The 14,441-nt window shown below is 37.5% G+C and overlaps 1 protein-coding gene across 1 annotated transcript in view; it reads right to left on the reverse strand.

Moving 5' to 3' along the window:
• The window catches only part of hsd17b12a (hydroxysteroid (17-beta) dehydrogenase 12a), a 65,990-nt gene extending 59,666 nt beyond the window's left edge, over nt 1-6,324 (reverse strand). The window contains exon 1 of the mRNA XM_061924825.1: nt 5,998-6,324. Coding sequence (XP_061780809.1) covers nt 5,998-6,292 — 295 coding nt within the window. The 5' untranslated portion in view covers nt 6,293-6,324. The remainder of the gene's footprint in view (nt 1-5,997) is intronic.
• Nucleotides 6,325-14,441: the final 8,117 nt, after the last annotated feature.

Here is a 14,441-nt window from a genome sequence, read left to right on the forward strand (position 1 = left end):
ACTAATGTTTTCCATTGTTACAAAAATGTGTAGAATAAATATTACATTTCCACATTTCTATCAACAAAGATTTGCGTCAGCCTCCGAAACAGTCATTTTGATAGTAGGCTAATAGAGCTAATATAGACATCATGTGTTGTCTTCATTATAACACTTAAATAAGGCTTTTAATTTTTTGCAGCTCCAGAAGGATTTTTTTTATGTTTTTTGTCCAATTTGACTCAAATACCATACCATACCATACCAACTTTATTTATAAAGCCCTTTAAAGACAAGCACAGTTGAAAAACAAAGGGCTGTACACCACAAAGAAATGGAGGCCAAGGACAGACTAAAAAATAAATAAAAATACACATTTAAAAGCAAATATAAATTACCCTAAAATGGGGGTACACGTACCCCTGGGGGTACTTGAAGGTATGCCAAGGGGTACGTGAGATTTTTTTTTAAATATTCTAAAAATAGCAACAATTCACAAATCCTTTATAAATATATTTATTGAATAATACTTCGGGCGTCACGGTGGCAGAGGAGTTAGTGCATCTGCCTCACAATACGAAGGTCCTGAGTAGTCTTGGGTTCAATCCCGGGCTCTGGATCTTTCTGTGTGGAGTTTGCATGTCCTCCCCGTGACTGCGTGGGTTCCCTCCGGGTACTCCGGCTTCCTCCCACGTCCAAAGACATGCACCCGGGGATAGGTTGATTGGCAACACTAAATGGGCCCTAGTGTGTGAATGTGAGTGTGAATGTTGTCTGTCTATCTGTGTTAGCCCTGCGATGAGGTGGCGACTTGTCCAGGGTGTACCCCGCCTTCCGCCCGATTGTAGCTGAGATAGGCTCCAGCGCCCCCCCGCGACCCCAAAAGGGAATAAGCGGTAGAAAATGGATGGGATGGATGGATGGAATAATACTTCAACAAAATATGAATGTAAGTTCATAAACTGAACATCAAATCAAGTAGGCTATTCCGTTCATTACAATGCAACAATGTAACAATGCAATATTCAGTGTTGACAGCTAGATTTTTTTGTGGACATGTTCCATAAATATTGATGTTAAAGATTTCTTTTTTTGTGAAGAAATGTTTAGAATTAAGTTCCTGAATCCAGATGAATCTCTATTACAATCCCCAAAGAGGGCATTTTAAGTTGATGATTACTTCGATGTGTAGAAATCTTTATTTATAATTGAATCACTTGTTTATTTTTCAACAAGTTTTTAGTTATTTTTATTTATTTTTTTCCCAAATAGTTCAAGAAAGACCACTACAAATGAGCAATATTTTGCACTGTTATACAATTTAATAGATCAGAAACTGATGACATAGTGCTGTATTTTACTTCTTTATCTCTTTTTTTCAACCAAAAATGCTTTGCTCTGATTAGGGGGTACTTGAATTAAAAAAATGCTCAAAGGGGGTACATCACTGAAAAAAGGTTGAGAACCACTGCTCTTGACCATCGCCTGAAACCCGAAAGTGCCCGGATGTGACTCTGGGTCACGTGATTGCAACCCAGCTATTGATGAGCCTTTTGTGTATTGCTGCACCGTGTTGGGGACATTCAGCAGTGGCTTCATGTCAATATTCGCCTGTACTTATTTCGACTGATGCAGGTTTTTTGTTTATTTTTGTGGGCGGAAAAAAAAACGTGTTGATTGTGTATTTAGAAAAAAACTCAAATAAATGTTAAAAAAAAAAAGAAGAAGTCAACTAAATATCTACACAAACATGCAAGAGACACAGATGGTGTGTGTGTGTGTGTGTAGCTGGGGGAAGCCGCTTTGACTCATGCTGCAGTACTACGGTTTGACCACTGGGAGTCGCCTGGGGTGAAAAAGGGGAAAGCTGAGGAAGGAAAATCCTTGCTGTTCATTGCTGAGCTGCAGCAAACACACACACACACACGCACGCACACACACACTTAAAGACGTGCTGACAAACCAGTTTGACTTGTGTACACTTTAAAAGGCTGACGTTATGCAGTCAACATCTAACGACATAATGCGTTTATGTAAGCGTTGCTGGTGTGAAGCAGGAGAATGTTAATGCCAAGAATGTGGTTTCTAAACCACATTGCCACCAAGCAGTGTGGATGCCACAATCAGGGATTATTCTAGGTTTGGGTCCTCCTTTTTTGGGCCGTTGTGCAACCACAGACAGAAAAGCTGGAGTGGCACAGCCAGCATGTTTACTAATCAGGAAGGAGTAGGTGGAAGAAAGCATCCCTTGACCCCCACGACAGGTCGCGCCAGCGTCCCGACAGGACAAACTGGTGCGTCAGGTCCGACCAGGCGGGACCAGAAAGCCCGTTGCCTTCCCAGCCTCTGACGCCGCTTCCTGTCTGGGCCTGCCGGCAAGTCCTTCCCGGTCTCGGCGAGTGGCGTTTGAGCTTGACTAAGGTTAACGACCACGACCACATCCACCGTGGATCCACTTTTGATCACCTTGCTTGAGCCTGTTTTCATTCAGCCATGAACTGAATTCAGAACAGCTGTGGTGTTTTCGCCCCAAATTTTACACACCCAAATCAATCCAAAGTGATTAGTCAGCGGGTTTTTTTGCACATGCGAGTACTCAGGTAATGAGCTTGTTGATGCGCAATGTGAACACAAACCTCAAGTGGATCAGATAAAGAACTGGATACAGTTTCACATGAAATCCCGATGCGAATGCACAACGAAAGGAGAAATGTGCCTCATTTGAAAAGTAACTCGACGCCAAAACTCACTTACAGCCTGTTTATAGTTGTTCACATTGTGAATTCACTTGAAACTGGAGCCAATTCTGTTCCTGGGTCAAAGTTCAAAACAATTAAGGCAAAGTGAATCCAGACTGCTTTGTGCTCATGATTCACTACTGTACACACTGTATTCAAAATAGACCTCAAGTGGATCAGAAAAAGAACTGGGCTCTGTTTCACATGAAATCACAATGTGAATGCACAAAAAAGATTGTTCAAAAACACACTTAAAGCCTGTTTATATTTGTTTACATTGTGAATTCACTTGAAACGGGAGCCAAATCTGTTATTGGGTCAAAGTTTAAAACAATTAAGGCAAAGTGGCTGTTTTGTGTTCATGCGGAACATCAGAATTGGTGTTAATTGCTACTGTAAACACTGTATTCCAGCTAGACCTGAAGTGGATCAGAACTACAACCGGATTGTGTTTCACATGGGAGGTGGAGTTATTTTGTGCCCATTTGAAAAGTATCTCAAAAGCCAAACCACACTTAAAGCAGCCCCAAGGGTTAACAACGCCTGAGCCAGTTTCATTTCTATTTTATTTTTTTAGGGGCCATTTAAAAAAAACTTATTTAAAAAGTCACTTAAAGCCTGTTAAAATGTGTTCACATTATGAATGCACCTGTAACTGGAGCCAATTCTGTTTCTGGGTCAAAGTTCAAAAGAATTAAGGCAAAGTGAATCGAGACTGCTTTGTGTTCATATTGGACATCAGAAATCGGTGTGAATTGCTACTGTACACACTGTATTCTCGTTTGACCTCAAGTGGATCATAAAAAGAACTAGATTCTGTTTCACATGAAATCACATTGTTAATGCACAAATATATATGTTTTGGTTATTTTGTGCACATTTGAAAAGTATCTCAAAGCAAAACAACACTTAAATTGGCCCAAAAAGTTAACACTTGAGCTAGTTTTGTTTCTGGGCTAAAGTTCAAAACAATTAGGGCAAAGTGAATCCAGACTGCTTTGTGTTCATATTGGAAATATAAGCGGTGTGAATTGCTTCTGTACACACTGCATTTAAACAAGACCTGAAGTGGATTATAAAAATAACAGCTCTTTTTCCCCAAAGTAAATCACAATGTGAATCATTTTGAGCGAATTTGAAAAGTAACTCACAGCCAAAACACGCTTAAAGTGGACCAAAAAGTGACAAATTATTTATATTCGTACACTTTATGAATCCACTTGTAACTGAAGTCAGCTTGGTTTCTGGGCCGCAGTTCAAAATGTGGATACACACAAGAATTTTTCCTTTTTCTGGTCATTTTGAGCTCAATGGAAAAATACCTACATGCCAAAACACCTTTTAAGTGGACCAAAAAGTGAACAAAGACCATTTTTTATTTGTTCACATTGTCAATTCACTTGTAAACATAGCCAAATCTCTTTCTGGACCACAGACAATCAATACAAGGCAAAGTGGATCCAAATTGCTTTCATATTGGACATCAAAAGTGGTGTGGATTGCTTCTGTCCACACTGTATTCCAAATCAGATCAAAAATAGATCAGAAAAGGCAATCTGGGGGTCCTGTTGTATGAACTCACAATGTAAATCCCACTTTCTTTTATTTTTGGAGCAGATTTGAAAGAAAAAAAACACTCACTATACGTGAAAACACCCTTAAAGTGGACCAAAAAGGGAACAAACAGCCAGAAAAGCCAGTTTCTATTTGTTTTCCATTGTTAATTCATACGCAATCGGAGCCCATTCTGTTTCGGGTCCACAAGCTTTGTGTTCATTTTGGACATCAGAAGCAATGTGAATAGCTTTTTCTTTTTAGTTTAAATCAGATTGAAAAGGGGATCCTTTTGTATAAAATCACAATGTGAATCCCAGCTTTTTTTTGCAGTTTTTGTAGCCGATTTGAAAAAAAGCCTGTTTCTGTTTGTTCACATTTTGAATTAATTTGTAAATAAAGCCAAGTCTCTTTCGGGTACACGAGTCAATACAAAGCAAAGTGGATTCAGACTGCTTTGAGTTCATTTTGGACATCAGAAGCAATGTGAATTGCATTGTAGGCCAAAATCAGATTAAAAAGGGGCTCATGTTGTATAAAATCACAATGTGAATCCCAGCCTTTTTTTTTTTTTACGGTTTTTGGAGCCGATTTGAAAAAAAGCCTGTCTATCTGCCTATCTCAGCTGCATTCTGGCGGAAGGGGGGTTGTATTGGGATTTGTTATATATTGTATATATTATATAAAAATATATCAGTATATATTATATACTATATATAATATGTAAACATTAGATACCGGTATATGTTATATTGCTACTATGGTACATTTTGAGTCTACTTAATACCTGCATTATCCTTTCCATCCTTACCCTTTCCATCCTTTGAAACTGAGCTACTGTGTGGAACAATTTCCTTTGTGGATCAATAAAGTTTGTCTAAGTCTAATATTTTGCACTTTCTGCCCAATACTTTATTTTCAACTAACTGGGGAAAAACCATGTGACTTCTCTTAGCCAATCAGAGAAGAGTCCAGAGTGAAAACACAATTAAATAGCCTATTGGATATTATGCAAAACAAACTCAAACATGTCGAGTAATGGAGTGCAACAATAGGCATCTTCCAATGACGATGATGAGTTCATGTGCAGTGGGAGAACGGAGAGGCGTGTGCGTGTTCAGCGCTCCTATCAGGCCAACGGATGACGAAGCGATGAAAAAGTGCATGACTCATCGATGTGCGCAAAATCAGGGACATTACAAAAGAATGCGCATTCGTTAATTCGGTCTCATTCACGCAAGCTCTGCTACGAAATGTGCACATTTAAAAAATAAAAAAAAATTATAACATATCACAACGTTTCTTGTCTCTACAGTCAAAGACCACGTCAGAGGATGATGGAGGTAAAAGTGCGCACTATTTTCTCCCGTGGAGAAGTGGGTCAAACCCTCAGCCGCAAAAAAAAGAAAGAAAAGTAGCACATTTAAATTTGACTTGAAAAATATGAAAATTAAATGTAGGTCAGGTTTTTACAGCAGCAGCAGGAGCAGGTGACTGTCGACCAACGTCAGGACTTCATGGGGGTCAAAAGTGCGCAATTTGGGAGCTAATGACGGCCAAAAAAAAGCACACAAGTGCACCGAATGACCATCATGTTGCCAGCCAATCAACTTCCGGTACGAAACAACAGCAAACACACACATAATTCATCACAAACTCACAAGTTTGTGGACATTTACAGTGCACCTGCGTGTGTGTGTGTGTGTGGGGAGGGGGGGCGACTCACCTGCCCACTTGCCCAGCCCGGGCGAGACGAGCTGACCGTTGCCCAGCACCCAGATCCTGAAGCCGGAGAGCAGAGCGTAGAGGAGCCACAGCAGCACCGCGGCCACCGTCAACGCTCCAACCCAGCAGAGAGGCACCTCGGCCCCGCGGAGCACGTCCCCTACGCCGGTTAACGTCATGGCCGGCGGTGTGTCGGTCTGTCTCGAGAGTTCACGTCCGCGCCGAAGTCGTGTAACACGCCTGTAATTTCCGCGCCTTCGCCGTGGGAGAGTGGCTTTATAAAGAGGTTGTAGCATCGCGCTCCTCCACCTCCCACCCCCGCCGACACTGGCAGAGCATGATTTTTTTTGGGGGGGGGGGCAAGACCCCGCCCACTTGCCCTCTCCCGGCCGCGCCTTCTCCGCGTCTATTGGCCGTGCGAGCCGCCTGTCAAACATGTCCTGGCTTCTCATTGGCGCGCTGGCACGTCGCTCAAAACTGCACCGATTTTTCCCAATCCCGAGCAGGGCGAGTCTTAGGAGGCCGGGACGCGCCGCCATTGGGCCGTCTCCCCTCCCGGAGCAGGTCATTGGCTGACGCCGGAACAGGTTTGCCGGTTTCTGTCCGGCTTACGAAACCCACCCGAAGCACCTTTATGAATGAAAGCAGGCTTTCCAGCGCTGATTGGCTGGAGATTGCCCGTCAGTGATGACGTCACTGAGCTACCCGGATATGAGTCACTCTATTATTATTGCAGTTATCTGGTACTGTATCTAAACATGATGTACAACACAGCATGTGCAATATGATGACGATATATCATGAAATCATGCACATATTGTACAGCAGTGTCATGATAATACAACGTCAAACAAAGGGGTTGGTTGGGGCGGTGTAATGTGTACAGATACATTATAAACATTAACTTCGACGGGGGGGGGGCGTGAAAAAAATGATGTCCCCGAGAAATATTTAACTGTGAGCAAATTGCAAACAGCCCCTGTAATGCAGTGCTTCTTAAACACTGTGGCGGGCGCCCCCCCTAGGAAGGGGGTGCGTGAGAGGCAGTATAGGGTCTTTAGTATTAGTAAACAACTATCTGGACACATACAGATAAATAATAAACATTACATTTAAGGGAGGGGAGGGTGAAAACACGCTGTCCCGTAGAAAAGTGTAACTAGAGCAAGGGGGGGGGGGGGGGGGGGCAATAGCGTTTTTGATGTTAGTAAACAATTATCATTGACACATAGTGATAAATAAATAAACATTAACTTCAAGGGGGGGGTGAAAAAAATTACGTCCCGGGGGGGGGGCGTGACAAAAAAATAACTGAGATCCACTGAATTAATTAATTTTCAAGTAACCTTTCTATTAATTGATCTGGCACTCATTTAATCTATCTGTGAACTATTCTTGACCTTACGGGGGGGGGGGAAAAACAACTTGCGGTTTCTTGCTAGAATTTGTGTGTGGGGGGGAGAGGGGGGCGTGAGGTGTCGGGGAAAGGGGGGCGTGAGAGGCAATAACGTCTTTGATGTTAGTAAACAACTATCATTGACACATAGTGATAAATAAATAAACATTAACTTCGGGGGGTGAAAAAAATTACGTCCCGGTGGGGCGTGACAAAAAAATAACTGAGATCCACTGAAGGAATTAATTTTCAAATTATCTTTCTAATAATTGATCTGGAACTCATTTAATCTATCTGTGAAATATTCTTGACCTTACGTGGGGGAACTACTTGCGGTTTCGTCGCTAGAATGTGTGTGTGGGGGGGAGGGCGTGAGGTGTCGGGGGAAGGGGGGCGTGAGAGGCAATAACGTCTTTGATGTTAGTAAACAACTATCATTGACACATAGTGATAAATCAATAAACATTAACTTCGAGGGCAGGGGGGGGTGAAAAAAATGACGTCCTGGGGGGGGCGTGACAAAAAATAACTGAGATCCACTGAATTAATTAATTTTCAAGTAACCTTTCTATTAATTGATCTGGCACTCATTTAATCTATCTGTGAACTATTCTTGACAGGGAAAAAACCCCAACAACTTGCAGTTTCCTCGCTAGAATGTGTATAAATAACCTCTCTATTAATTGATCTCTCAATCCATCTCCCAGTTGGTATATATCACATTCAAGATCTACACTGGAAAAATAAAATCTGTATATTTTAGGGTGAGAAAAAAAACCTTGCAGTTTAGTCGCCAGAATTTTTGCCATTTTTTACATAACGTTGTTATTTTCACGGTAAAATTCTGGCGACTGATCTGGCAGTTTTTTAATGCTCCTCAAATAGTGTGTGTGTGTAAGGAGGGCCGTAATAGCGCCAATTGCGTCCTAACTTCAGGGGGGGCGTGAAAAAATGCTGTCCATAGAAAAAAGTAACTCTGAGCAAGTTGCAAACAGTCTCTTTAACGCAGTGCTTTATAAATACTGTTGCGCCCCCCCGGGAGGTGGCGGGTAGGGGCGTGAGAGGCAATAGCGTCATACCATCTTTAGTGTTAGTAAACTACTATCCAGACGCACACAAATAAATAATAAACATGATATATGATAATAAACATGGAAACAAATGATGTCCTTGCAGCTCTGTTGCCAGAATTTTACTGTAACATTGTTTTTTACAATCTTACTGTACGATTTTTACAGTGCATTACTGTAAATTGAAAAACAGTACCATTGTTATTTTCACAGTAAAATTCAAGTTTTTCAACCCGAACCCAGTTTTTTGTATTAAAATGTACTGATATTTGATCCATGTACCTGTAGATCTGTGTATGTGAACAATGTGGAACAACGAAGCCCATACGATAAAAAACCCAAAAAATCGTAACAAACACGGCGGCTCGTCACACTCGTTAGACTCTTATCATTGTCATAATCATCGTCAGTGGAGTAAGTTTGTCGTCAATAAACAACACAGAGACAACATGGTTGTTTACGTGGTTTTATTTCACTATTTGTACATTCTTACAAAGATTGATTATGTTAACGCACGTTTGTTCCTCTCTGCCACACAAAACACTTTTTACTTGTAAATGAAATCATGTTCAAAAAGACATTTTACTTGCTGTAAACTAAGTTAAGTTGTGAATCAAGTTAAAAAAGACATTTTACTTGCAAAGCAAGTTTAAAATTGAAATTGTACGTGTAAAATAAGTGGAAAAATAAACATTCTACTAGTAAACTAAGTAATAAGACACATTTACTTAAACTTAAAAAACACATTTTACAAACCAAATTTTACTTGTAAATCAGGTTTAAAAAATAAATTGTACTTTATTAATTCAGTTAAAAATACATTTTACTTGTAAATCAAGTTTAAGATTGACATGTTACTTGTAAACTAAGTTAAAAAAAACAATTTCTTTGTTAATCAGCTTGAAAAAAAAACACATTTTACAAACTGAATATTCCTCGTAAATCAAGTTTAAAAACAAATTTTACTTGTAGATCAAGTTTAAAAAATATGTTTTACTTTTTTAATCAAGTAAAAAATACATTTTACTTGTAAATCAAGTAAAAAAAATTACATTTAACATGTAAATCAAGCAAAGTATTGATACTGGACAAAACATGTACTTGTTAAAGTAAAAAAAAGACATTTTACAAAAAAATAATGAAAAAAATATACATGACAAAAAATATGTATATATATTTATATATTTGAATATATTTTACTTGCAAGTCAAGTAAAAATTATATAATATTTTACATATTTACTTGTAATTCAAGTTTAAAAATATGTTTTACTTGTACACCAAGTAAAAAAAATGTACTTGTAAATTAAGTTAAAAAAATATTTTAATTTTCATCAAGTTATAAAATTACATTTTATTTGTAATTTAAGTTGAAAAACTATATTTTACTTTTTTTTTTTTTTTTTTAAAGACATTATACTTGTAAATCAAGTAAAAAGACATTGTACTTGTTAAACAGGTAAAACTAAAATACATTTTACTTGTGAATCAAGTAAAAATATATATTTTTTCTGGGCTGTGTGTGTGTGTGTGTGTGTGTGTATATATATATATATATATATATATATATATATATATATATATATATATATTTGACTAGTAAATCACTTTTAAAAACTATATTTGACTTGTGAATCACATTTAAAATACATTTTAGTTCCACAGTTGCCAGTAAGAGTCCACCTTCCCTCCGACATCTGAAAACACACAAAAATGGTTTATTTTAAAACAATATTTAATTGGAGTAAAATTCCCTTTTTTCCACAGCCACAACATTTATAGTTTTGTATCTATTTTTTATCATTTCAAAATCAAATAAATGTGATCAACAATTCAGCTTTAACAAACACCATAATCTTTACTTTTGACTCCCACTTTCAGCCAGCAATATTTTTTTTATTGTTCTGCTTGTACTGAAAAGTGTTTCTAATATTTTGGATAAGAAGCTACATTACGTTTAGAACTAGCTCTCAGATACTGCCCTACATACGATATCTAAAACATATAAATACATGCACACACACACACACATATATATAAGCATTAGACAAACACACACATGTATACATACTATACAAACATATACACACGCGTATATAAGCATTAGAAAAAGGCACACACACATACAGTATATATATATATATAAGCATTAGACAAACACACACATTTTCTCCTCCAAACATATTGTTGGGTATTGTGGGCAAACAGCTCACTTTTTGTTTCACCTGACCACAGAAGTTTCCTCCAGAAGGTCTTATCTTTGTCCATGTGGTGTCAGATGAAACAAAAATTGAGCTGTTTGGCCACAATACGCAGCAATATGTTTGGAGGAGAAAAGGTGAGGCCTTTAATTCCAGGAGCACCACTCCTACCGTCAAGCATGGTGGTGGTAGTATTATGCTCTGGGCCTGTTTTGCTGCCAATGGAACTGGTGCTTTACAGAGAGTAAACGGGACAATGAAAAAGGAGGATTACCTCCAAATTCTTCAGGACAACGTAAAATCATCAGCCCGGAGGTTGGGTCTTGGGCGCAGTTGGGTGTTCCAACAGAACAATGACCCCAAACACACGTCAAAAGTGGTAAAGGAATGGCTAAATCAGGCTAGAATTAAGGTTTTAAATGGCCTTCCCAAAGTCCTGACTTAAACGTGTGGACAATGCTGAAGAAACAAGTCCATGTCAGGAAACCAACAAATTTATCTGAACTGCACCAATTTTGTCAAGAGGAGTGGAAAAAAATTCAACCAGAAGCTTGCCAGAAGCTTGTGGATGGCTACCAAAAGTGCCTTATTGCAGTGAAACTTGCCAAGGGACATGTAAGCAAATATTAACATTGCTGTATGTATACTTTTGACCCAGCAGATTTGCTCACATTTTCAGTAGACCCATAATAAATTCATAAAAGAACCAAACTTCATGAATATTTTTTGTGACCAACAAGTATGTGCTCCAATCACTCTATCACAAAAAAATAAGAGTTGTAGAAATGATTGGAAACTCAAGACAGCCATGACATTATGTTCTTTACAAGTGTATGTCAACTTTTGACCACAACTGTACATATTATACACACACATACACAGTATATAAGCATCAGACAAACACAATTTAAGTGTAACACAAACACATACATAAATACTGTATATACCAGGGGTTGGCAACCCGCGGCTCTAGAGCCGCATGCGGCTTTTGAGCGCCGCCCTAGTGGCTCTCTGGAGCTTTTTCAAAAATGTATGAAAAATGGATAAAGATGAGGGGGAAAAAACATTTTTTTTTGTTTTAATATGGTTTCTGTAGGAGGACAAACATGACACATACCTCCCTAATTGTTATAAATCACACTGTTTATATTAAACATGCTTCACTGATTCGAGTATTTGGCGAGCACCGTTTTGTCCTACTAATTTTGGCGGTCCTTGAACTCACCGTAGTTTGTTTACATGTATAACTTTCTCCGACTTTCTAGGACGTGTTTTATGCCACTTCTTCTTCTGTCTCATTTTGTCCACCAAACTTTCCACAGAGGTGAGTTTTGTTGATGTTATTGACTTGTGTGGAGTGCTAATCAGACATATTTGGTCACTGCATGACTGCAAGCTAATCGATGCTAACATGCTATTTAGGGTAGCTATATGTACATATTGCATCATTATGCCTCATTTGTAGCTATATTTGAGCTCATTTAGTTTCCTTTAAGTCCTCTTGATTCAATTTATATCTCATGACACACTATCTGTATGTAATATGGCTTTTAATTTTTTGCGGCTCCAGACAGATTTGTTTTCGTATTTTTGGTCCAATATGGCTCTTTCAACATTTTGGGTTGCCGACCCCTGGTATATACAAAGATACATTAGACAAAGACACACATTTATAAACATCTGAAAAACATATACATACATACTGTATATAAGCGTAATACAAACATAACAGTCATTTATGAGCATTAAGCAAAACATATATACACATATATAAGTGTAATACTAGTATTTACACACATTTATAAGCGTAATACAAACATATACCAGTATATATATATACACAGAAAGACAAAAACATATATATACAAAACCCAAAATCAGTGAAGTTGGCACGTTGTGTAAATGGTAAATGAAAACAGAATACAATGATTTGCACATTCTTTTCAACCTATATTCAATTGAATAGACTGCAAAGACAAGATACTTAACGTTCGAACTGGAAATCTTTGTTATTTTTTGCAAATATTAGCTCATTTGGAATTTGATGCCTGCGACATGTTCCAAAAAAGCTGGCACAAGTGGCAAAAAAGACTGAGAAAGTTGAGGAATGCTCATCAAACACTTATTTGGAACATCCCACAGGTGAACAGGCAAATTGGGAACAGGTGGGCGCCATGATTGGGTATAAAAGCAGCTTCCATGAAATGCTCAGTCATTCACAAACAAGGATGGAGCGAGGGTCACCACTTTGTCAACAAATGCGTGAGCAAATTGTTGAATAGTTTAAGAACAACATTTCTCAACCAGCTATTGCAAGAAATTTAGGGAATTCACCATCTACGGTCCGTAATATCATCAAAAGGTTCAGAGAATCTGGAGAAATCACTGCACATAACATTGAATGCCCGTGACCTTCGATCCCTCAGGCGGCACTGCATCAAAAAGCGACATCAGTGTGTAAAGGATATCACCACATAGGCTCAGGTACACTTAAAAAAACCCACTGTCAGTAACTACAGTTGGTCGCTACATCTGTAAGTGCAAGTTAAAACTCTCCTATGCAAAACCAAAGCCATTTATTTTTTCATTTAAGAGTGCTGGTACTAGACTGGCCTGCCTGTAGTCCAGACCTGTCTCCTATTGAAAAGGTGTGGTGCATTATGAAGCCTAAAATACCACAACGGAGACCCCCGGACTGTTGAACAACTTAAGGTGTACATCAAGCAAGAATGGGAAAGAATTCTATCTGAAAAACTTAAAAAATTGGTCTCCTCAGTTCCCAAACATTTACTAAGTGTTGTTAAAAGGAAAGGCCACGTAACACAGTGGTAAAAATGCTCCTGTGCCGACTTTTTTGCAATGTGTTGCCGCCATTAAAGTTCATGATTATTTGCAAAACAAAATTAAATTTCTAAGTTCGAACATTATATATATTGTCTTTGCAGTCTATTCAATTGAATATAAGTTGAAAAGGATTACCAAATCATTGTATTCTGTTTTTATTTACCATTTAAACAACATGCCAACTTCACTGGTTTTGGGTTTTGTATAAGCGTAGTACAAACATATACACAGATACATATATATATATATATATATATATATATATATATATATATATATATATATATATATATATATATATATATATAAAGACACAAACATATATATATATATAAGCGTAATACAAAAATATACACATATACTGTACACATATATATATATATATAAAGACACAAACATATATATATATAAGCGTAATACAAAAATATACACACACACACATATATATATATATATATAGAAAGACACAAACATATATAAGCGTAATACAAAAATATACACACATATATATTTATAGAAAAACACAAACATACATAAGCGTGATACAAACCAATACACACACACACACATATATATATATATATATATATATATATATATATATATATATATATATATATATATATATATATATATATATATATATATATATATATATATATATATATAAAGACACAAACATATATACAGCGTAATACAAAAATATACACATATATATAGAAAGACATGAACATATATATATATATATATAAGCATAACACAAACATATACAGACATTTATACAAACACACAGACAAAGACACACACACACACACACATATAAACATTACACAAACATACACACATTTATAAGCGTAATACAAACATTTGCACACATACATATATACAAAGACACACACGCATATACTGTATATATAAGTGTAATACAAACATAT

Source organism: Nerophis lumbriciformis, linkage group LG29, assembly GCF_033978685.3.
Source record: "Nerophis lumbriciformis linkage group LG29, RoL_Nlum_v2.1, whole genome shotgun sequence".
Classification (NCBI taxonomy): Eukaryota; Metazoa; Chordata; class Actinopteri; order Syngnathiformes; family Syngnathidae; genus Nerophis; species Nerophis lumbriciformis.